This window comes from Borostomias antarcticus (genome assembly GCF_949987555.1).
Source record: "Borostomias antarcticus genome assembly, chromosome: 8".
NCBI classification, from domain to species: domain Eukaryota; kingdom Metazoa; phylum Chordata; class Actinopteri; order Stomiiformes; family Stomiidae; genus Borostomias; species Borostomias antarcticus.
Window position 1 is genome coordinate 25,854,509 of NC_140241.1, and position 25,451 is coordinate 25,879,959.

Sequence of the window (25,451 nt, forward strand, 5' to 3'; positions counted from 1 at the left end):
ATGCCTTGAGAAACTCTTATGACATCATAACTATCAAACACCACTCATTAGTGCTATGCACAAAGCCTTTATTAGAGTTAGCCTAGATTACTTTGACAAACCCTTGTGAATACTTGTACATCAAATAAAAAGAGGTTTTAGCCTATTATGGGATGCCAGGCTACATGTTAAATGAAGGTTAAAACACACACACGCACGCACACACACACACACACACACACACACACACACACACACACACACACACACACTCATTACAGATTACCTTATCAATACATCTTGTTACATCTGGCATTAACAGTGCTGATTTTGATCTCTCAAGGGGTAGTAAGTTTTACATTTTAGTGAGATATACCAGATAGACATATACATAATTTAAGACTGCTTACTGTAACTAAATGCATACATTCAAGTCAACAATACAAGGAGACCATTTGTATTTCAGACGTATACTGATTGCATTATGAGTAGACCCCCAACCTAAACACACAGCTTTTGACACAAACGTTGTTAACATCAATAGAGGATACACGGTGCTGATTTTGATCTCTCAAGGGGTAGTAAGTTTAACATTAAGGTGAGATATACCAGATAGACATATACATTCAGAAATGCAAGTCAACAATACAAGGAAACCATTTGTATTTCAGACGTATACTGATTAGTAGCAAAAAAATCACCTCACTCACAACAACAAAAACGCTAAGGTGCAAGAAGGCTAGTAAGCATTATAGAGACAAAAAGGTTCTGCACATTTAGGTCCATGCAAGTATCATTTATTAGCCAAACTTTCAGTCTATGGTCATAGAAAGCTTGGCTAATAAATGATACTCACATGGACCTAAGTGTGCAGAACCTTTTTTTCTCTATAAGATGCATACTAATTGCATTAAGAGTAGACCCCCAACCTACTGTAAACACACAGCTTTTAACACAAGCTTTGTTAACATCAACAGGGGATAGGACCACGCTCAGGTCATCATTTCTCAACTGTGCTGTTCAGACCACTGTCTAACCAAGCCCAGATTGTCTTCCTTTTCACCCTCTCTCAGTATCCTCATGCCCCCAGCCCCCCACCCTCTGTCCTTCTCTACTTCTTCAGGTACTTGGCCACCGAGTGGTAGGCCAGGAGGACCTCTGTGTCCTTGGGGCAGGTGTAGCGGAACTCATCCTGCTGGTAGGTCTTCTCCAGATAGCGGGTCAGGCCAGTCAGGGCCATGGGGATCTCGAAGTCACGATACTTTCTACACACCACCTGGACCACAGAGACACATTACATTATATAACATTACATTGCAGTAATTTAGCAGACACTTTTATCCAAAGCGGCTTACAATAATTGCATTTAACAAAGGAAAAGCCAATGTACTACTACTTGCCAGAACTCACATGTGCATCTCCTTTCTAAAACAAGTGACTAAGAGCATAATCTAGTGCTGAAGGCAAAGTGCAAGAAAAGCAATCTAAAATACAATATGTGCTTAAACGCACACACGGAGAGCAGATATGAGTGGTGGTGGATGAGGTGAGCTACCCTGCCAATTTGAGCATCTGAAAAGCGCTATGTAAATACAATCCATTATCATTATCGTTTTCATTGTTAAGAGGAATATGAGTTCTCACTATTATGAGAAACGAGACATAGATATTGGAACCACTTGAACAAAAGATCTAATGAAAATGATTATTATTTGATTAGTAATCCACAAGTACAGAGGAGTAATTAGACATGATACACATACAGAGGGAATTTAGACTTGATACACACATAGTGTGTACCAGAAGGGGACATCATCATCATTCTAGTAGCCCAGAGATGGGAGGAGTGAGAGATAAACTAGTTGTAGCTACCCAGTCAAACTGGGACCCTGAGATCTCACTATCTCTCAATCCACATTTATATCCAGTTTTTAGATGTTTCCAAAGAAAACAGAAGGACGGAGAACAGTCTACTGGTGTGTGATGTAATCATGGAGTATATGATGAGTAAAAAAGCAGCTTTTGTAGGCTATGCACATTCAGAACCTTTGGCCGGGCACAGTGTGTTGAAACAGTGAATGCCAGTCAGAGGATGAGAGTCTGCTGACCTTGACGATGTTGAGCTTGGGCAGCAGGTTACAGTCCGCCAGGCTGAAAGAGGTCCCGTCCAGGTAGGGTCTGGAGGACTGGCTCACGTCTGGGTTCTGGTCCAGCTCGTTCGGGAGAGGGGTCAGCAGGTACTGGTCCAACTTCATAAGGCTCTTCAGGAACTTCTTCTCCAACACTGGAGTAGGAAGGAGGAAATAAAGAGTTTCCTATGGTCCCAGCACCAATGTTTCATTTTCATGTTCCACACAAGGAAGGAGGTATTGACAGCTTGTTCTTATGACTCAGCAGCTTGTCAACCAAGAGGAGCTCCACTCTCTGATTACTGACGTTTGTTGATATAGCACTAAAGAGTTATGTAAATCCCTGGAGTCCTTACTGTCATTGAGTCCTGGGTTGGAGTTCTTGATGTAAGCAGAGAACTTGTGGAAGATGTCATCTCCAGCCCCATTTGACTCCTTATAGCGACAGCACAGCTTGGGATACCTGTAAACATATTGGCATCAGAGCTGAGTCAGCTGGCCATCAATAAAGAACATGTCATTCATCTGTGTGCCTGTGTTTCTGCTCACTCACTGTGGGGGAGCCAGGACGTCCTCCAAGAACTCCTCAATCTTGTTGGTGTCTGTGCGGACCTCTTCATTGTAGATGAGAAAGGGAGGCTGGGAGCCCGGGGCCAGGTCCTTGAGAACCTCCGGGGCCCTGCAGGCAGAACAGAGACTTTTAATGTGCCTGATTTACTTATTCAGTCTTGTTATTCAGTCAGTCTTTCATTTATTATTTATCAACATGGACAAACTCCTTATCTGACTAACATTATATTGCACTCTACAGCTTGATCTCATAGACTTTCATTCAGGAACAGTCATGTCAGCGGTTGATTAGATTATCCTACCATTTATTGCCACAAATGGAATACAGTTGTTTGGCGCTGATGGCTCAGCTCTAAGTGCTTCCCTGGATTAGCCATGCAGCATGCCAAGCTAAAACAGGAAGCAAGCTACAAACCTCCACGCAGACACAGAGCGGGCCGAAGTAAAACAGGACGGAAACAGGACGGAAAACAGAACAACACAGTACATTCAAAAGCAAGACCAGGCGAACCCAGGAGCCAGGGTACTGCAGTGAACCAGAAGAGTGGAGGGTGAGGAGATGAAAGCAAGCTTGCCAGCAAGGTAAGTACGCAGCATATGAGAGCAGAGAGCAGTGTAGGCTACCAGGAAGTCGTTTCAATAAACCGCCTTGCCGTGAGAATTGGCTGTGGTTGGATAATAGATAGATTACATTGAATGATTGAAACGCTGCGGGCTGTCAGCTGATTACAGCCGAGGCCTCATGACCCGTGTCCTGTATGATATTACTTGAAATTACGGTGTCTCGGTCCAGTGTTTCAGTCCAAGGCGGGCCGCCCTTGAAAGGAACATGAGGATTCCCCATGGGATTTTTCATGCCACACCTCTGTGCAGGGGGTGAATGGCATTCCGGCCAGGAAGCACTTCATTCATAAAAAGAAGAGGAGGGGCCCAACTCCTTGCCCAGCTGGCCGATGTAGATGGCTAGCATGGTAATGGACCAGGAGCCTACGACAGCTTGCGCTGCCAGAGCGTAGCTCTTCTCCGCCAAGGACAGAGTGGTAGCAGACGGAGCTCCATTGAGGTAGCCCCATCACAGCCACAGCCTCCGGGAGGGGAACATCAAGGCAAGGCAAGTTTATTTATATAGCACATTTCAGCCACAGGGCAATTCAAGGTGCTTTACATGAGACATTAAAAACATTAAAACAAAAAGCAAGACATTATAGACATTTAAAACAAAAAGCAGGACAAATGAAAAGCATTAAAACAAAAAGCAAGACATTATAGACATTTAAAACAAAAAGCAGGACAAATAGAATACAGGAATAAAAGTTACAGTGCAGTATACAGATAAACATAACTCCTCTTAGAAAGCAGTGGCAAAAAGAAAAGTCTTCAGGCTTGTTTTAAAAGAACCAAGAGTTGCAGCAGACCTGCAGTTTTCTGGAAGTTTTTTCCAGATATGTGGGGCATAAAAACTGAACGCTGCTTCTCCATGTTTTGTTTTAACTCTGGGGACAGAAAGCAGACCTGTGCCAGACGACCTGAGGGGTCTGGATGGTTCATAGCATATGAGCAGATCAGAAATATATTTTGGCCCTAGACCATTCAGTGCTTTGTAAACCAACAGCAGTATTTTAAAGTCAATTCTTTGACAGACAGGAAGCCAGTGTAAAGACCTTAGAACTGGTGTGATATGCTTCACTTTCTTAGTCTTAGTGAGGACTCGAGCAGCAGCGTTCTGAATCAGCTGCAGCTGTCTGATCGATTGATCAAGATGATGCACGGCTCTCTCCAGCAGCTTTGGGAGGTCCCAGGCCCGGGCCCACTGGAAGACAAACCGCTCGCATCTGGGACTTCTGAGACTAAGTCTTCGTTGGTCTCAGAGCCATTTTCTTCCTCATCAGACGGAGGGAGGAACAGCATTGGCACCGGCTGCTGAGGAGCTACGCCAACATCATCACCCCCGTCTGAACCGCCCTCCGCAGGTACAGGATCTTCGTTCCCCGGCAGCGGTGGCAGAAAGTCGAATAAGTGCGCTCGGTGAAGCCACCGAGTCTTCAGAGGCTCAAGAAGAGCGCAGGCCTGGCAGTCAAGAGACGACACCAGACCCGCCTTGGCGTGCTGCGGCCCCGACGTCGCTGTTGAGGGCACCACAGCCGCAGAATATGCATGCAAGTATGTATGTATGTATGTATGTATGTATGTATGTGTGTGTGTGTGTGTGTGTGTGTGTGTGTGTGTGTGTGTGTGTGTGTGTGTGTGTGTGTGTGTGTGGGTGGATGGATGGATGGATGGGTGGGTGGATGGATGGATGGATGGATGGATGGATGGATGGATGGATGGATGGATGGATGGATGGATGGGTTAAGTGGTCATATTATTGAATCAGTGTCAAATCTGTTGTAAGGTGTTGACTTCCTGTTCGCAGGTCTATTAGTGTGACAGGCCCTCACCTCTTCATGTCCACAGTGGTGAGGGTGAAGTTGACTCCCTTTAACCAGAGGATCATGAAGAGTCTCTGACAGAATGCACAGTTCCCCACACTCTCTCCATCATCACTGGCCTGAAGGAGAGGAGAGAGGAGGGGAGGAGAGAGGAGGGGAGGAGAGGGGAGAGTAGTGGAGGGCGGACGGGATAGGAGGGCAGAGGAGAGGAGAAGTGAAAAGAGAGGGCTACAAAATATGAAACTTTATCTTTCATCAGTCATCCAAATTGGATTTGTATTACATTGTTTACAACTGGGGTTGCATAATTCTCTGAATATCTAGTTGGAAACTTTCCATGGGAATTCATGGAAATTCATGGGAATTAATGGGAATTAATTGGAATTAACAGGAAAAAACTGGGAATGTTGTGGCTGCTTACACCACCTGTATTTACTTTGTCATAAACAGACATAAATATAAACATTTTGTTTTGTCATAAGCAGACATGCAGGCAAACATTTCTAATACAATTTTTTAAAATTACATTTTGACTTGAATCTATTTGTGAGTAGAGCCATCTTAGTGTGCAGGATGCTAGGAATTAGCTGTGCATTTGATGTATGAATGCACTGCACATGTGCCGGAGGAATGAACAGTGCAGAGTTGAAATTTAACTGAATTTACATTAAATCAGGTTGTTGTAACCAAGATAATTCTGAAAGATCTAGAATTGAATTTAGTTTTTTTTCCCAACTAGGCTACATTTAAGTTCCCTGTTATAGGGGTCCGCAGTGGTGTAGTGGTCTAAAGCATCATGTTCCGGTGCAGCTGCCCACCGGGGACCGGCGGTCTCGCCAGATCCGAGTATGGCCGGATCCCAGAGGGAGTGGCCTATTGGGTCGCCGCTCCCCAACGGTAGTTAGTTTAATCTCGGCTTGAGAGTTTGACAGTTAGTAGGGGGTAATTGGGCGCTATGTCAGGGTCAATTGGCTACCAAATTGGGTGAAAATGGCATAAAATCCTAAAATAAATATATTAAGTAAAATAAACAGTTATTGAAAAAAAGCTGTTATAGGCTATTAAAGAGAGTTAATTCCCAAGCTTAACTTCCCATGGTAAACTTCCAGAAAATTTCCAGATATTTACCGGAAAATTTCCACCCCTTTGCGACCCCATTTACAGCTATACATTTCCTGATATCATCTCCGCAGCTCATTGGAATTGAGTCATTGGAATGTGAGTCCAGGCAGGCAGGCAGGCATTCTTCCCTATGGGAGTTTCCAAAACAGGACAAACAGGCTTCTTCTCAGTTTCTGTTTACCTGACGTGGCTTCTCACAGAAGCTCACCAATACAGTCTGCAAAACCCACAAAACCTTCATTTATTGATATGAATATATTATTATTATTATTATTGTTGTTGTTGTTGTTGTTATTATTAAATAATAATAATAATAATAATTATTATTATTATTATTAAATAATTATTAAGATTGAAACAGTTGATAGTCAATGATCAACTGACTGATCTATCGAACCAGTTGTTGATAAATTAGTTCAATACGCAGTTTTCCTCAACAGGTCAAAATGCACCAAGGAGACTAGGGAGGACCGAAAGAACTGATGATATGAAATACATGGTCATCCATTGGCATAAATGAGTTACAACTACTAGCACAGATATGGGTGTTTCTTTATGATTCTATAACAGTGTGCTGTCTATTGAGATCTGTACAGTAAGCAGCCTATATCACTGCAAGCCATCACTCTCCACTTTCTCAATCTACCATGTTAGTCCTGTCATACAGACTTGTCCTGCAGGCATTGTTTAGTATTCCGACTCTTACCTTGATGAAGAGTTCAATCTTTGGGGCTTCTGCCATCACTCTCGTTTGTTCCTCTGTCTCTCCTTCTTCGTCTTCTTCTTCTTCTCCTTCTTCCTCTTCTTCTTCTTCTTCTTCTTCTTCTTCTTCTTCTTCTTCTTCTCTCTCTCTCTACGATGATAGATCTACTGAGCTGGCTTCACACACCTGTCAGCCTGTCCTCATGAGTGTAGTCCCACATGCGCTCTCTCTCTCTCTCTCTCACATACACACACATACACACACACACACACACACAAACACACACACACACATACATACATACACGCGTGCACACACTTGCGTGCACACACACACACGGAAGGAATCTCTGTTGGTCACTCCGAGGCTGTAAGGTCCTCTCAGCTCTGAAGGTCCGACTACAGGTGGATAACTCTTACACAAGAGGAAGCAAAAATAATCCAGCTTTTTGTTTATTAAGCCTTTTATTCCTCACTCTTTTCTTCTATTCTGTCTTTCTCTCTTCTGCGTGTTCTTATCTGTCTCTCACCACGCCCGTCACCTGTCTTGACATTCACATCACATCCTGATCTACCAGTCCAACCAGTAGATCCTGATCTCTTAACCTCATCTAGGCCTCTTTCCTCCCCATTCTTCTCTTCTGATAGGGGTAATGTAAACAAATATATATAGATACTGTTGGTGCATCAATTCATAAGAGGATAATGTGATTTCTCTGGGCAAAGATGTCCACTAAATAATCCATGTTCAGAGATTTAAAGGTGCAGTATACAATTTGTCCTGTTATAGTTCATGGGCCAGACTCAAGGTGGCAAAACGTACTTATAATAAAAAATAAAAAATAAAAATCCAAAAAATTGTATCACTTTAAATAGGATTGAACTGCTGGTGATAAGACCATACTACCTGCCTCTGCCCTCGTCTACACCCCCCCCTGGCTAATGCTGCACGTGACTGTGAAGTCATTCACTCCGAGGTAGCGGGCCTGCAAACAATGCAGTGCATCCCAATGCAATAATGATTGTCAATGGGGACTTCAGTCATGTCTCCCTCTCAAAAACATTGACTTTACTCAGTATGTGACATGCAGCACCAGAGACAATAAGACCCTGGACCTACTGTATGCAAACGTGAATGAGGCATACAGCTCCACCCCCTTCCCCCCTTTCGGCAGTTCCAACCACAACTTGATTCATCTAGTCCTCAGGTACACGCCTGTTGCTAGGCGGCAGCCGGCTACCACCAAGACTGTGGACGTGTGGACGAGAGAGGCTGTGGAGAACCTACAGGACTGTCTCCAGTCCACGGACTACAAAGAGGACGTGAATGGTCTCTGCTACTGCACAACACACTACATCAGGTTCCGCAAGGAATGTATCATACCCACCAAAAGGGAAAAAGAGGGCCTTTATGGCTAAGGACAGAGAGGAGGCCAGGTCAGTCCAGAATGAATTGAAGTGGGAGCTGCGGAGGGCCAAGAAGAGAGAGAAGGTGGACAGTAAACTTGAGCTGAACAGCACCAATGAAGTGTGGGAGGGGATGAAAAGAATCACAGGGCTGGGTACTTCAGGCCCAACTGTGGGGGGGAGTCAAGAGCGTGCCAATGAGCCAGTTATTTAACAGGTTCGAAGCAACCCCCATCCCTGTGAGAAGACAGCCCAAAGCCTCCACCCCTGCCCGCTCCTCCCCTGTGAGGCTAGTAGGCAGTTCAACACCCCCGTCCCTCTCCTCCCCTCTACCCCCACTAGACCATTCCTCACAGAGAGTGAGGTACATTACATTACAGTCATTTAGCAGACGCTTTTATCCAAAGCGACTAACAATAATTGCATTTAACGTAGGAAAAGCCAATGTACTACTACTTGCCAGAACTCACAAGTGCATCTTCTTTCTAAAACAAGTGACTTGACTAAGAGCATAATCTAGTGCTGAAGGCAAAGTGCAAGAATAGCAATCTAAAGTACAGTGCAATACAATACAATACAAGTGCTTAGGAGGGAGGATTGTTGTAGTACTTCTTGAAGAGATGAGTTTTGAGCCTGCGACGAAAGATGGGCAGCAACTCTGCTGTCCTGACATCAGTGGGCAGTTCATTCCACCACTGCGGGGCCAGGACAGAGAAGAGCCGTGACCGTGTCGATCGACTGCAGGGGCCTCGGAATGACGGGGCAACCAGTCGCCCCGAGGTAGCAGAGCGTAGCAGTCGGGAGGGGGTGTAGGGTTTGACCATGGCCTGGAGGTAGGAGGGGGCTGTTCCTTTCATTGCCCTGTAGGTTAGCGCCAGAGTTTTAAACTGGATGCGAGCCGCAACAGGATGCCAGTGTAGGGAACGGAGGAGGGAAGTTGTTTGGGAGAACTTGTGGTGGTTGAACACCAGGCGAGCAGCGGCTTTCTGGTAAAGGGGTGAACTCCAAAGGCTACGAATCAAAAAGGCCTCAGGTCCTGACGGATTTAAGGAGTGCTCAAGGAGTGTGTGAGACAGTCCTCAGTCTGAAGGAGGTGCCACAGCTGTGGAAGACCTCTTGCATCATTCCAGTGCCCAAAAAAGCTTGTCTCAGCATCCTCAATGACTACAGACCAGTGGCACTCACATATCATGTCATGAAGGTATTCAAGAGACTGGTTCTGTAGTGCCTTAGGCCAATGGTAAGCGCCTCCCAGGACTCCCTGCAGTTTGCGTACCAGGCCCAATCAGCGTAGACGATGCCATCATCTACCTACTCCACAGAGCCTACTCACACCTGGAGGGGCCAGGAAGCTCATTGGTAGCCCTTTTCCACAAAAGTAACTGGTTGGTGAACCGATTCAGTTCAGAATTCTTGGAACTTGGTTCTATCTAGGGAACGGGACCGCATTCCGACCAGTTTTGAGCGGAACCATTGTACGTCATTAGCTTGGAGATATAGGCATGTGTAAAGTTGTTTAGGTGGTGTGTCACAAAAGTGGCTTGCATAATCTACTTCATTATAATTGTAGTAGGTCGTCATCACACTTGTTTTAGGGATTGTCAATTATATAATTTGTATAAAGTCAGTTCGATGGCTGGTTATTCAGATAGTTAGCACTTAGCATAGAGAGAATTAGATCATTCACACAGCTGAAGCGGTCGATTAGCCTACCACTCTTATCATCAAGTAAAGCAAATGCGTTTAAAGCAAATCTAGCAAATCTATAGACCACGCCCACGATATCATCACGGTTCGCGCTGAAAAACCTACTATTTTTTATTTTTGCATTCAGTCCAAGACCCACCTTGGCACATTCCTTTTCCACTCTGGTCAGGAGCTCGTGCTTGCCTCAGGTGGTTAGATATCAGGCTGATGTCATCGGTGTAGGCCAGGTCTGTTAGGACTACCACAGGATACCTTCTTGACCATCTAATTGTTATTTTTAAGCTGAGATCCTCTTCCTTTCCCTGGATTGCCTGCCTCAGTGTGTAGTCCCTAATGATCCTCGAGGAGGTGAAGAAGAACAACATTGATTTCAAAAAGACATTTGAGACAACCCCTCCCATCCCATCCCATCCCATCCCATCCCAACCAGCTAGAGAAAATCCCCCAAAAAGTGAAGGGAAGACTTGTATCGGAGTTAGGCTCAACACGTCCAAAACTCCCACTTGAGAGAACACCTCACCCCCTCTAACATGTCTGTTTATGGGCATTGTACCAGGCAGGCCAGCATAACAAGAACTGAGCACTACAGGAACTCTACAATGCCCTATTTGACCAGACTGCTTAATGAAAATGTATAACTTGATACCCCTCCTTTTAAATTATGTTTAGCTTAATTGTTGATTACTGTACTGTATTTTCTACAGTTCATTTGTATTGTATTTTTAAATTATAATAGCACATATAATTCATCCTGTGTGAACATGATGCAAGTTGTCCTAATAAAACTCAAACTCAATCCCCTCTATGTTGAGCAGTGGCAGATGGGGAGCACTTTCAGCCACAAGCTCATCCCAACCAGATGCAGTATGGAGCGGTTCAGTTCCTTTGTGCCAGCAGCCATCAGACTGTATAACAGTGCCTGAGCAGTTCCGGATGTTGTGGTGTGCGTGTGTGACTGTGTATATACATATGTGTATTATTAGATGTACAGTGGTGGCCAAAATTATTAGAACAGAGTTGCAGAACGCATGGGATAACATTGGTGTTGATGTTCCCAGGAAATATATTGACACTATGCCAAAGAGATGTGCTGTAATTGCTGTACAAGGTGGACATACCAAATATTAAAGTTAAAAGTGGATAAAAACAGTAGGACTCACTTCATCTGATATGTGTTGTGCTCAGAGCAACCATCTGCATGTTTCATGAACATTCTGGAATGAAATCATGTTTTGGAGGCAAAAAAGGTCAATATATTCAGATCCGTCAGGTGTTAATTTTGGCCACCACTGTATGTATGTATATAAATATATCCCCCCTCTTTTTATTCTTACTACTCTGCATCTAGTGCTTTTCTTTTCTTTTTCCATCCTTTCCATTACTGAAACACCAAATTTCTCTGGGGGATCAATAAAGTATCTATCTATCTATCTATCTATCTATCTATCTATCTATCTATCTATCTATATATCTATATCTATCTATCTATCTATCTATCTATCTATCTATCTATCTATCTATCTATCTGATCTGTCCTTCCTTCTCTGAGACAACATCCAGTGTGAGAAATTGGAACCTCTTCTCTCTTTCCTCTCCTCCTTTGACCTTCACCTCTCCTCTTCGTCTCCTATCCACAAGGCTGTTTCTAGACAATGTCCCACCCTTAACCTCTCTGCAGGGGCAGATTTACCATTGGGCACACTGGGTGTTTTCCCGGTGGGGCGGTGCTATGCTTTGGCCGGTAGGCCAGAAGGATTTTGAAAAAACAAAAAAATGTCTGGACCCCAAATTAGTCTCGGCACAGACACATAAAATGGACCATAAAGCATAAAGGAGGGGCTTAAGATGAGAGTTTAAAAAATGAAACCTTTAGAAACAAATGCTGCTAAATGCATGAAGATCACAGATTGTTTCAGCCCTGCAACAGCCCCAAACCCAACTGCTGCTGCTGCTAGCATTGGTGAGGACCATGAGGAGGAGATGCAAGCGCTCACATCCAAAAGTGATAAGCTCTACTGGACAAAAGAAGGGGCCCTACAAGTAGATCGGAAACATATAATCTGCACATTAGTTATGCTCCCATTAATATTTATTCCCACCTTTCGAGGAGGAGCACATTCTAGATTGAGAGAGGGGAGGACACACTGTTTCTTTGTAGATTTGCCAGGATAATAGGGGGTTAGGGTCTAGGCTGCCATGGTTTTGAAACTCCTGGTGAGATTTCTTGACCCAATCTGTCCCTGCCTCTCTATCACTCCCCTCCATCTCTCTGACCACTATATCATGTGCTACTCCCTCTCCCTCTTCCCCCGTTCTTCCTCCCCCTAGCCACCTCCACTTGCTCTCCTACTGACCTTTCCCCTTCTATAACCCTGCCCCTGAATCCTTCTCTCTCCTACTGTCTGATAATGCTACCGATCTTCGCCTCTCTACTCTTTCCTCTTCTCTGGAGAATCGCTGTCCCCTCACCTCCGGGCCAGCACAACCAACTCCACCTGCCTCTTGGCTGTCGGAGTCGGTGTGTATTGATAGTCGAAGCCTGAGAATAGCATGAATGGAGAACAGGCAAACTCTCAGAGGACCTTAACTTCTTATCACTTCTTTCCACTTTCTCCACCTCCCTATCCCCTGCTAAAGCTGCTTTCTTCCACTCTAAAATTCTAACCTCTGCTTGCAATCCTGAAAAATTATTTGAAACCTTCTCGTCACTACTCCAACCCCACCTATGCCCATATAAATAACTGATAGATTAGCGAAGAGAAGTGCAGAAAAAATGCTAGTGGATTATCTTTCGTCTTTCGACTTCATGAACGGGACATGGAATCAACTAAACTGTCACTCAAAAATAGTTGTTTACACAAAGTTCTATTGGTTAGATTAAATTCAACATTGCACCGTAGCCTACAGGAACATCAAAATGCTCTTAAATTAGGCAATGAAGCAACAATGAAATGCAGTTTACATCGTGAATAGCGATTTTTTTTCTGAAATGCGTGTCATAACAATCCAATGACATGTGATACCGACATGTGATACCGACAAGTGAAATGTAGAGCTCTCTGGTCTAGATGAAGATCATGAAAACGCAACTAACAAAATCCCTGCCCCTCCCTTCAAGCCTCTCTCCGAAGCCACTCCACCAAACTGCGGAAAGATACTCCCAGGTAGTTGGCACAGGCGAATATCTTGACACAGGTAAGCCATCTAATCATTTTGACAATTTAAAATGATTCAACACACTTATTAGTTCTGCGACTTCCATAGATTAAGGATTTATTTCATTTTAGTGTAGATGACTTCATTGATTGCTGTCGGGATGTAATGAGAATTGCAAAAGATATAAAAAGTGCTTCTGAGCCAAACCCCATACGGCCACGAGCATGAGGTGGTTCAGCCTCTCACCACCCATGGTCGGTGGTCCTTATAGTCTTCAATTGGATTCCCAATGAAATAAATGTAAATAAATAAATCGATTGAGTAGGCTACAGAGAAGAAGCATTCAATTGATTATCACAGGGTTGGCAATTTTGTTTTAACGTCAGTGTGTTCATGTTTGTTTTTATGAAGTTATACAATGGTAGGCTATTTGTTGGGACGAGTCTATCACTTACACTTACAAAAAAATGGAGTAGACTAGATGTAGCCATGGCATATGATAGCCTACACGAAAATCCGTCGACGGCACCATTAGTAGTAAGCTACTCGACAGGCCAAGAAGTTGGGACCTGGGTTTCTATAGATTCCGTAGCTTCCTCAGTTGTAGGCTACTCCTTGAGGATCAGGATTTGAGAGCAGGCGCCGGATAGTTCTTTGTGACCACAAAGTCAGCATTTGATTTGCAGATGAACGAATTTGTATGAAGCATCCCTTTTGGTTTAGAGAGCGACTTGCAGCAGGTCAGACTCGGCTAACGACTTGCAGGGCTGCCAAGTTTTTACCAAAAGTCAAGGGGTTGGTCATTTCTCCGTGTGAGAATTGTTAAGTGTGGCGTGTGAGCGTGAGAATAGGCTGAAAGGCACTTGGTAGCCCTGTACTTGAGATGCCTGTGCAGTGTTGACATAGGCTACACTTAATATTATAGTAGGTCTATCATAATCATCGAAAATTAAATAAAAGCAGATTCAATGGGATAGCGCCACATTGCCCAATAGCCTATAGGTTATACCGTTGATTGGGCTACCGTAACCTTTCTTTCTCGTAGCCTTATTGAGATAACGTGTATACTTTTTTTTTTTTTTTTTTGTGATGCAATGCGCTTCCGTGGGAAATCCTTGATTCAACTATTACCCTCCTCTCAACAATCCCCCTTGTCCCACAGGAAGCCCAGGGATGTTGAAACCTGCTGGTCGTTGTTGCTGACTTAACAGAAAAGGCAAAGGTAAAAATAGACTTGGCTGTTGCTCTTGAACGAGGTCCAAACGCAAACTGGTGGAAACAGTGGACAATAAGACTCACACTTCACGTATTGGTGAGACCTGGCTATCTGTTGTGTAAAGAAATACAGTTACCTGAGTATCCGTCACTATCCTTTGGGATATACTGTCCTCTAGTGGACAGCCATCATGTGAATAACTGATTTTTTGGATAAAATTCCCCCTCATTGAGAATGGATGGCCCTCTAGACATGTATTTTGCATTAGGCCTACTAGGGGCACGGGTTTTTACTATAACCTCTTTGGGTACATGTCCAAGTGTGTGCCATATACATTTTTATTATTTAAATTTAACCTTTATTTCACCAGGCGAGTCATTAAGAACACATTCTTATTCACAATGACGGCCTGATAAGTGACAGGAGACACTTGAGGGTAAAGGGGAGGTGGGCTAGAGGATAAAAGCAGATTAAAAGCACAAAAGTACATACATCAACAATAACAACTAATCATAGACACAATAGCATTCAAACATAAATTAATGCAACAATAATAACAACCAAACAACAAGTGCACATAAAGACATAAACAAGCAAACAACAAACAGCAATGGGGATGAGGAGAGAAGACGCATGCATGGAGGAAAAATAGTTGCAGGAGGCAGTGAGACACATATAGCCTACTAGGGTGTTTCCAGCAACAAATGTAGTAAAACTGTGACTAGAGGTGTAAAGCTGTGTACGATAAGGCAAGCATCTGCTTAGCCTGTCTTTTCAGTTTATTGTCCGCAAGATGAAGTGTAAAGTTGACTCGGACTGTGTTTCGAAACGCGAGGCCTCTTAGGATTTCCTGGCTCCTCACCTTGTAATATATCATCATCGTCTTCTCAGAAAGAGAAGTAGAATGCACGGACCTAGGAAGTGGTGAGCCATATGGCCATTACACCGCTGCAGTTAGTTAGACCGGATTTTGTTTGTTTGCATTGTATTTTGTATTTGCACTGTTTTGTTTTGTATTTGCACTGTCATGTCCTTGCAGTATCCTGTCCTGTCCTGCACCCTGTCCTATGTCATCTGCAAACGCATATGCCATTACCCTAGTCAAATTCCTAGTATGTGTGAACCATACATAGCTAATTAAACGGATCTTGAATCAGCCTATTCCCTTCCATACACTAGACCCCATCAATCCCATATTTGCAAGGGTAAATCACATCCCAATTAACATGCCAGTACGTCTCTCATTTCATCATACGGCTCCCCCTGACTCCACCCATCTCAAAAGTCGAATCTAATTCAACTGATGTCATTCCATGTCATTCAAAATGAACCTGCACCTGAAAGAAATGAAATGTTTTTGCAATTAACTGAGTGGTCTTCGGTGTGGTTAGATTTTCTGCACATCTTGTTGATGAACTGAGTGGTTTTTAAATATATAAAGACGGAAACGAAAAATCAAACAAATACTAATAATAAAAAGGAGGATTATTGACTGAGAGAACACTGCAGCCTCTGTTCTGCTAATGGTTGATGAAATATGGAATATACATTTTTATGTAGACCTATCTCCCTTGTACCATGTATAATGTAAGAAGTTGTCTGATGTGAAAATGTGTACATTTTCTGTGTAACCTTTGATATTTAATAAAGCTCTTTCAAAAACCAAAATTGCAACCATATCTCAACATTATATAACTTTCACCACTATCACTATCTTTATAAACCTAATTTTATTTTATTTTTTAAATCCTTATAGCATATTAATGTATGGCTCACACTTGGACACGGTATCTAAAAATGTCATAACAGATTAGATTTATATATAAATCAAATCTGCTATTCATACTGAATCTGAATTCCACTAGTTCAAGACTAGACTCGTTCTGTGCACATATAGCTCTTGTATTTCCTACATCCTCAGAGAAGTGCAAAGCAGGGTAGAGCAGAGCATACTCGTCTTCATGGCTCAGTATTCACCACTGGCAACAGGATTACAACTTGAGACAGACAACAACTCACTTCTCACTCAAATCAGTAGTGGATAACTGCACAAATGACCGAAAAATGATTAAGGTACTGTTCTTATCAGTAGTACTTGCCAGAGTCTATTTCTGGTCCTGTTCCGTTTCTCAGTTTCTGTCGATTTGCCAACTTGCTTTGTAGTAGGAAACGGTATAGCACAGACCCGTGGGTACAACATTTGATTTTACTTGCTGCCTTCATGTTTCAGTCATGAATCTGTCAACCTTGAGTCTCTCTCTCTCTCTCTCTCTCTCTCTCAGACAATACTTATATTTAGGAAGGGGTTCAAGGGTTTAAATTAGGCTAGGTGTAAGCAAATAATTAAAGGTAACATAAAAAATATTGATTATGAATTTAGCGTTTTAAAAAATCTCGATAGGTCTGAAATTAATGTTGTGTTTATCTCTTTGAGATGTGTGAGGTTTGGTTCCCACCTCTGACAAGGCTTGTGAGACAATAGTATTACAAGGCTGCTACCATGTAATGTCAGGAGAGATCATTTATTTTAGAAATGATTTGTCATTTGTCAGGTGCTATAGATAACAAATATGTTATCTATAGCACCTTTAATTATTTAATTAGATGTAATTGATGCCTAAACTTCAGATTAGTTACTCATGGGCTATAGAGTCTAGGAATCATTTAGAACTGTGAAGATTGAGCATGTGCACGTGGAGATTTCTTGTTTCTTTAAAAGCCCGGAATAGACTACAAACATGGCTTAATGTATAATTGTCTCAATGTAATTTGTGTTAGTGCAGCATACAGTAAAAGTGCAATTTAGACTGCCTCATTGAAACTGTAACTCACATAATGATATTCCAAAGGCCCTGGCATCTGTTTTTCATCGCATGTCTCCATCATACTGACAGGAAGAAGAACCAGCAGTTGTTTCCATGGAGGCCTTCTCAATTCGCTCCAAGCCGATGATGCGCCTCCTCGTTATGGTCTCCTGTCTGGTCACTGTTCTGTTCATCCTGAAGCTGCAGAACAGCGAAGACAGTTGGGAGATCATTGTAGGTCCCTTGCATCTAAACACCACCAGAGATGTCGGCAGCAATGATACTTACGTGTCTCAGAACCTGACTATCCTGCTGTGGCACTGGCCGTTCGGCCACCGCTATCCCCTGGAGGGGGACGTGTGCTGGGAAAGTTACAGCATTCCTCACTGCCGTCTGACAGACAAGCAGAGTTTGTACCCTGGGGCAGACGTTGTGGTCTTCCACCACCGAGAGCTGCAGCTGGGACAGCAGCGACTCCCCCTAAACCTGCCCCGCCCCATGCACCAGAAGTGGGTGTGGCTGTCTCTGGAGTCACCACAGAACAACCGGAACATGGGCGGCTACAGAAACATGTTCAACTGGACCATGTCATACCGGCGTGACGCTGACATCACAATACCTTACGGAGAGCTGCGGCCAAAGCAGGCTGCGAATTGTAGCAATTGTAGTTCTGGTAGTGTAGAGGACTCAGTTCCTCAGAAAAAGTCAACCCTGGTCTGTTGGGTGGTCAGTAACTTTGACCCCCAACACAGGAGGAGCCAGGTGTACAAGGAACTGAAGGAGACCATCCCGGTGGAGGTGTATGGGCGCTGGCAGAGGCGAGCGATAGCCCCGAGTGACCTCCTGCCCACCATATCACGCTGCTACTTCTACCTGTCCTTTGAGAACTCCATCTCCAAGGACTACATCACCGAGAAGCTCTGGAAGAACGCCTACCAGGCAGGGGCGGTGCCCGTGGTGCTAGGCCCGCCTCTGGAGGACTACCAAGCTGTGGCCCCACCAAACTCCTTCATCCACGTGGATGAGTTTGCGTCCGTGCCGGACCTTGGGAGATTCCTCCGGCGACTGGCCCAGGACGAGCAGAGATACGCCGGCTACCTGGCCTGGAGGCACAAGTACAAGGTGAAGCTCTACACAGACTGGAGGGAGAGGTTGTGTACGATCTGCTCTCAGTATCACAATCTGCCTCCCCACCAGTATTATCCAGACTTGGACGCCTGGGGACGGCACTATACCCACACTTGATGTGCATGTACAAGATGCACTTCCTAAAATGTCCTGTAGATGGACCTCAGCCGTATTCAAATAAAGGGAAAAAAAAAAAACAGCTATATGGTGTAGGTGTCCCTGGTTGAATAAGCTAAACGTGATGATGCAAGAATCATACAAACACCAGGTTGGAATGGGAAATAAGAATTTGATTTAATTGCTAGGCACAGAGGTAGCGATAACATCAGAGGAACACTTCAGGATAGCTCATGTTTCAATAAATTATCAAATAATGGTATCTCATATACAATGCTATTTCGGAGAGAACATGCAGTTGGCATCATGAGGCGAGTATCGCCACTCACATCAGTAAGACAACAGCTGTTCACGGACTTGGGTTGAGAAAACAGAACACAGCAACAACTCAATTCTGTCCCCTCAACACGGTTAGAATCGGCGACAAAGCTGAGCTCATGGCTGGGGGGGGACAGTACTCGATGTCTCCCCCAAGGTACAGACATTCGGCTACCATTTGCAGTCACATCAACAGCACCTACATTTACAGAAGCATAACATTAAGAATCACTCCAACTTTCTTTTCAAGACTAGATTCAATCTTTGTATATAGAGTTCATGAGTACCCAGCAGTCAGCCAGAAAAAAGTTTTAATTGTAAACAATGGGTCACTGCAATAAAGCACCAGACAATTAAAAGAAACAGTACATGTAAAAAAAAAAAAAAAAAAGGCAAAAACACTTTTGTTCGACAAAAGCATAACTGTGCAAAAGCTGTCTCATATAAACCAAATGTTCATGTTCAAATCCAATGCCCCTGGCTCACAATGTCTGTATAAAAAGCCCCAAGAGTTTGAGTCATGGTGCTGGCGGGAGTGTCAAAGCTTCAGTGCTCAGCAGAGCCCACTGTGACTAGACAGAGGGCAGGTACGGAGCTCTTCAACAGGGGGCACGACAGGGAAACAGCAGAGGACCATGAAGGTCAAGTCTCTCACTGTTAAATGACAAGACCAGGGGTTTGCAGGTTCAAATCCATCACCAAACCTCAGTCAGTTTCCACTCCTGAGGGTGACGTTGACTTGGGTGTGTGTGTGTGTGTGGGGGGGGGGGTTATCATGTGGTGGTTGGTGGACACGGGGGCAGGGGGGGGGGGGCTGACGAGAGATGGCCATGTTGGGCTGGGCGGGGTACCGGTGGCCTGGCCGGAGCTGAGGAGAGCGGAGGATGACTACCGGAGCGCGTTTAGCTGGTCAGGTGGCCCACCAGTCCAGGGTGGAGGGCCTGCTTGAAGACATCTGGCCGGTGGAGGGGGGGCATGTAGAGGGTGGGGGCTCCAGGGTGCGAGGTGGGGGGGTATCCCTGCACAGGGATGGGGGACGGGGCCATGTGTGGTGGGGGAGGGCTCTGCTCGTAGTATTGTCCCTCGCACTCCTCGTCAAAGGGCAGGGCCAGCCGCTTCCCCTTCTGTCTGCGATTGCAAAACCACACACGCACCACCTAAAAAAAAAAAGAAAAAAAAAGGCTCACAGAATCTCAACAGTCAACCTCTACTTCCTGTGAGGAAATGGTGCTAACATATATAGATTTTCTTGGCTGTGCAAACATGCATATAACACCTCATGCAGGCACTCCATTTGTAGCCTACTATCCACTCGAACACAATTCTACATAGAGCAGAGGCGGCAAAGATGGGTGAACTAGGAGGGGGTTTGGGGACCTGGATTGAGATACTATTTTACATCGTTTCAATTACTATTGTTTGCTTGAGTCTGTCTGGAGTGTCAGGTGGGTGAGGTTTGTATTTTTGTATGCCATTTCCAGCCAGGTCTGGTGTGCGACACTCACGTCTCTCTCCAGGCCAAGGTCATCGGAGATGTGTGTGATCTCCTGGGTGTTGGGTTTGGGACACTTGATGAAATACGACTCCAGGGCGGAGCGCACCGTCCCCTCCAGACTGGTCCTCCTCTTCCTCTTCCTGGTGTCCACAAACACCCGCTCGATCTTGTACATCTGGGGACAAGGGGAACAAACAGACCCCGGTCATATAGCTCCCATTAAAGATCTCATTCACAAATACGTGGTGTGCATTAGATTTAGTTCTCCCTCAGGGGAAATCCAGCAGATCTAGGCTTTCAACCCAGGAATGGAAACTTATACCGAGGGGCATCAGCATGGTTCTCCATCCACAAGATGGCAACTTTACACACTGTCCTAGTGTGGTGGGTGGGATTATAAACCGATGTAGGACAGGTGCAACATGCAGTGTGCACGCAAAAAATCTGATAACAGGACTGGTCTAAGCAAGCGATATGGAGTTATGATCAGGCCTACCAAGCCGTCATGATCATATCTACTGCCACAATTCAAACCATGCATTACTTCCTAAAATGAGCTGAAGGGTTAGGCGTTTAGGAAGGGGGGGGGGGGGGGGGTGACTCACGTCCTGAGGATTGTCGGAGGTCTCGGCCTCATTGAGCCACCTCTGGAGCAGGGGCTTCAGCTTGCACATGTTCTTGAAGCTGAGCTGGAGGGCCTCAAAACGGCAGATGGTGGTCTGGCTGAACATCTTGCCTACACAGAAATATAAACACTAGGATGAGTCTGAGTGGTCCCTTCTGAAAACTGGCAGATGACCCACTGGACCATTCAGAAGGTGGGGGTTATGATGAAAGTGCTCGGACAAAAGTTAACGTTGGCCAACAGTAAATGTATAAAAAAATGGCAGTTTAAAATGTAAATGAATGGGGACGATTGAAGTCCAATATCAAAACCTACCATATAGGTTTCCCAAGGCCAAGCCCACGTCAGCTTGTGTGAAACCCAGGGTTATGCGCTTGTGTTTCAACTCCTTGGCAAACAGCTCAAGCTCCTCATTGGAGAGGATCTCCTGGAGGATCAATGCAAACACCTCAAACACCATTTTCCCAAAATCGTATACGCAAAACTGCTGTTTTACAAATGCGGTCTGGCCTAATGTAGCACAATCACGATAGCGCAATCACCACAATGACAATATTCAACACTCACCTCTTCCTCCGAGTCGCTGCATCCGCCGCTGGAGGAACCGCTGCTGCGGGTCGAGGTCGAGTTCTGTGTCTGGGGAGCTGCGACTGCTTGGCTTGCGCTCCCGCTGAAAAAAGCGTTCCCGGGAACCCCATTGCTAGGGGGAGACGGTGAGAGAGATGGGGACGGTGCGGATGACGCGGGAGGATTTTGACTAGTACTGGCAGGCGTGATATGAGAGAAACCGGGCCAAAACGATGGGTTCCATGTGGCCGAATAGTACATCCCGTGAGACACGGCGGAGCCCGGTGGGGTTGGAACCAAAGATCCATACTGTTGGATCTTTATATCGGTGGTGTACTCGTCATTCGCGTCCTTCTCCGTCTTTATCTCAGGCATCTTGATCTGCTCCCTGGTTTCGGCGATAGGTGGGCTGGGGTTGGTGGGCTGGGCCGCTGCTGCAGCCCCTGGGACTTGCCCGGTGTACTCAGGAGCAGCGAAGGGATACCAGTGTTTGGGTTGGCCAAAATCGCCAGCTTGAAAGTCGGAGGCCCTATAGTCACCACCGACGGGTGGAAATGGAAAAAATGTTTGAGGGGCAGCCTGGGTGATCCCGTACGCGGCTTTGTTGAAAAGAAGACCCGGGTCTTGCCGAACGCCGTGTGGGATCTGGAGCGACGCGCCCCCAAAACCTTCTTGACTCGAGGCCTGGGAGTACATGGTCGCCCGGCTGAAGTCGTAAGGTCGGATGTTGCACTCAGATATCGGGCTCTGGGATCTTCCCGACATGTTCAGGGTAGCCTTAATACAGTTCCAGGGGGTATGAGCAATCCCAAAAGCCTTTGCGTTTGAGTATACCCTCTAATAACCCATTACAAATGTTCCCCAAAAAAGCAAACTAAAGTATCCTCCAAGATTGTTTTAGCCACGAAATGCAAGTTGGTCGTCACACTATGTTCTCAAAACAAACATGTAACCTACAGAAATGCAAGAAGTTCCAGCCTTTGTACGACGTCAACCAGCCTACTCCATTGACTTCACACCACGACCTACTTCACCTTCAAGCTCAAACGCTCGACCCTCTTCTGTCCCCAGCAGCTTCACAGGTTTTCCTAATCAGACTGATGGGCTGGAGGTTGGAATGCTAATTATATGTTCTCTCATTGGCCACGAGAGACAATTACGCACAGCTGATGGTGAATTTGCGAATGAACTTGATTTTACCCCCTCTTACATCATAGCACGTCAGAGAATAGTAGGCGTGTAGTAGGCCCACTGGAGTTCTGAGCAAGAAGGTTATATTAGCATTAAAATGTGAAATAAATATTATTGCAGTTTACACATTGCAGTCACATTAAAATAAGTCAACAACATATGGTATGAAATGTAATTATTAGGCCTAAGCCAAATTAAATGATCTATAGCCTACCTGCTCTCCTAATAATGAATTAAAAGATATGCTGATCCACTAATATTTATTTACATTGCTAAGTAGTCGAGTTGTACTCATGGACCTGTAAAGGTTGTGTTGTAAATTCAGTGAGGGTCGCAAGAGTTGGCGACCTCATACACATGAATCATTATACGCACTTTGTTTAATTCGATCTTAACGACCTGTCCTTGATGTTCAAATCTGACTTTATTTAGCCTAAGTAAATGAATAATATGGATAACATTATTACATGGTTGAGTATGTAAATAAAGCATAAACCTAGAACCAATTTGCAAAGTGGATATTATATGCTCAACTAGGCAACGCATGTAGCCTACACTTGATTAACAAGTCACGTTCAATGTATTTCCTTTGAATATTTTATTTACTGCAAAACAAATGGAATTGGTAAACGGACTAAAAGAAGCCCCTGTTTTACAGAAACAGAATAGGACCTATATGCCTAACCCGTCAATTGGGGAGGCGCACTCTTCGGCTGAGATGCAGGCTTTGAAATGTTTGCTTGAATGATATCTTGGAGTGAACTGATAAGGAATTTGATTAAGTGTCCATCCGATCTCATCAAGGATACGAGTTTAGAGTTAAAGGACCACGGCGAAGAATCTGATGCAGTCTACTTGGAAAGACCAATCCAACTAAGAAATAGAGCCTAGTGTGAAAATGAGATATAAACGAGGCTACATGGATAACCTACATATGTTGAATCACGTCAACGTTGCCTAGTCAAGCTCTCAACGTGTTCGGCCGTGGTAAATGCGATGTTTTAGTCTTTAGAAATTTGAGACAACGCAAAGGACATTCATAAAACGAGGCATTCAGGTGACCTTCCACCATTCACCCTTGATCGGGGCCTATTCAAAGGCTTGGATGACCGTCGCACCGATACAGATGCGCACCCCCAGAGCGAGTCGTTGGCTAGCAGATTGGGGCAGGAAGACGCGCCACGGGAAGGTAGTGGGGGGGCGGTCATTGTGCTACATGGCCCCGGGGCACCCCGCGGCTTTCAAACTCCGAGCTGCGATGGTCGACCATTAGCTCCCTTTCAGACCCGAACAATAACTCACAACCATTTGATTCCGCCCCCCACACACGCACCCCTTCCTCGAAACAAACATACTAAAACAAAGTTTCACTGAAATCCAGTAAGCAAGATGGTTTCTGTGGCCTATAATCCTCTGTTCGAAGTATGGCCTTATATGGTCCGTCTATATTGTGTTATCCACACCATGCCTTCAATTTCTAGTCCATTTTATAGCATACACATTTTAACAATCTCCCTTCTTCGGCCAATCATCCAACCTGCCTTCAAACACACTCCATTCCACCACTGTTAGGGAAGCTCCAAATGACAAAACTGGGGAGTCCCCAGAACCTTGGAGAGCCACAGGGACCCTCAATGGCTTAAAATACATCAAACCTCAGCTGCAGACATTGTCTTGTGCCATGGACTTGGGAGGATGATTGTCATGCTAAACACAGACACTGTCAGGGAGAAAGTGGGACCAGGCAAGGCTTCAGAGAGAGAGGACAGGGGTCCGGGGGAGGCAGGGGGGAGATAAGGGGTGTATGGCCTGGTACAGTGAGGGGGTGGGGGTTGGGTGGAGGAGAGAGAGAGAGAGAGGGGGGGGGGGGTATGGATTAGCCTGAAAAGCTCCCAGATGTCTTTTTTCAGATCTTGTCTAACCCCTTTCATGCCCCCCCCCAGGAGACGAGGCCCTCTGATACTGAGATCAGGAAGGGGTACTCCACCAGCCTGTTACAGAGCCCAGAGCGAAATTATTTTAGCTCATTTCAAATATGGAAGTTGAGAGTTGCCATTTCAGTTTCAATTCTGCATTAACCCCAACCCTGGTGGAAACCCCTGCGTGGCCAATGACAGTGAATGACTGGTCCTGGACTAGGCCTATATGACTTTCAACTGTATGGTTGAAAATATACATAATTACTATACAACTTAGTGATTACCACTGTGGGTTGATTCTGGTATTGTTGACTAGGGTGGTCTGGGTGAATGAATGAATGAGCTCCTCTACTTACTGAGACATTTCTGCATTGAGCTGTAATTTTTGACAAGCCATCCCATTCCGAGTCACACAGGGACTACAAGAGTCTCCTCTTGGTCTACTGGTAGTAGACAGCTAAGTTGGGTGAGCGAGGGCCAAGGTACAATCTCAGCCAGGAACAGTGATTCCCAACTTGATACATGCTTACACACTTGACCTATGTCCAGCCTCGCTCCCCCAGGAGGCACGTGCAGACACCTCCACCTGGCCTGATGGCCTGAGGTGCAAAACACCAGACGCTGGTGTGGGATTTCTATGTCCTCACACCCGACCCCCAGCTGATACCAGGTATATCTATTGTAACCAGTTTCTGCTCCACTTTCTCACCAGCGCCCAATGGCTTTCCGAGGACCACCTTCCCCCACAAACAAGTCTGATGGCTTTTTGATTTTCTCCCTAACGGCCCTGCCTTTGACACCCAGCAGAGTCCCTGCACCCACCACAAACTGTCCTCCGCTGGCCAATGGCTGGCTTCCTTCCACCGCCCA

General features: G+C 45.1%; 3 protein-coding genes across 3 annotated transcripts; 1 reads left to right on the forward strand and 2 right to left on the reverse strand.

Annotated features, from left to right (window-relative positions):
- Window positions 1–1,090: 1,090 nt before the first annotated feature.
- clic3 (chloride intracellular channel 3) lies at window positions 1,091–6,992 on the reverse strand (the record flags this gene model as incomplete). The annotated part of the gene is made up of 6 exons (XM_084441731.1): window positions 6,936–6,992; window positions 5,117–5,226; window positions 2,662–2,787; window positions 2,465–2,571; window positions 2,088–2,263; window positions 1,091–1,255 (listed from the first exon to the last, which is right to left on the reverse strand). Exons 1-6 carry the CDS (start codon window positions 6,969–6,971, stop codon window positions 1,091–1,093), a joined length of 720 nt encoding a protein of 239 aa, XP_084297857.1. The 5' UTR covers window positions 6,972–6,992.
- Window positions 6,993–17,335: 10,343 nt separating this feature from the next.
- Window positions 17,336–18,466, forward strand: LOC311312598 (alpha-(1,3)-fucosyltransferase 7-like; the record flags this gene model as incomplete). The annotated part of the gene is made up of 1 exon (XM_084442558.1): window positions 17,336–18,466. One exon carries the CDS (start codon window positions 17,336–17,338, stop codon window positions 18,464–18,466), a length of 1,131 nt encoding a protein of 376 aa, XP_084298684.1.
- Window positions 18,467–19,686: 1,220 nt separating this feature from the next.
- pou5f3 (POU domain, class 5, transcription factor 3) lies at window positions 19,687–22,236 on the reverse strand (the record flags this gene model as incomplete). The annotated part of the gene is made up of 5 exons (XM_084441880.1): window positions 19,687–19,941; window positions 20,290–20,454; window positions 20,885–21,015; window positions 21,220–21,331; window positions 21,472–22,236. 5 exons carry the CDS (start codon window positions 22,234–22,236, stop codon window positions 19,687–19,689), a joined length of 1,428 nt encoding a protein of 475 aa, XP_084298006.1.
- Between the last annotated feature and the right edge of the window lie 3,215 nt (window positions 22,237–25,451).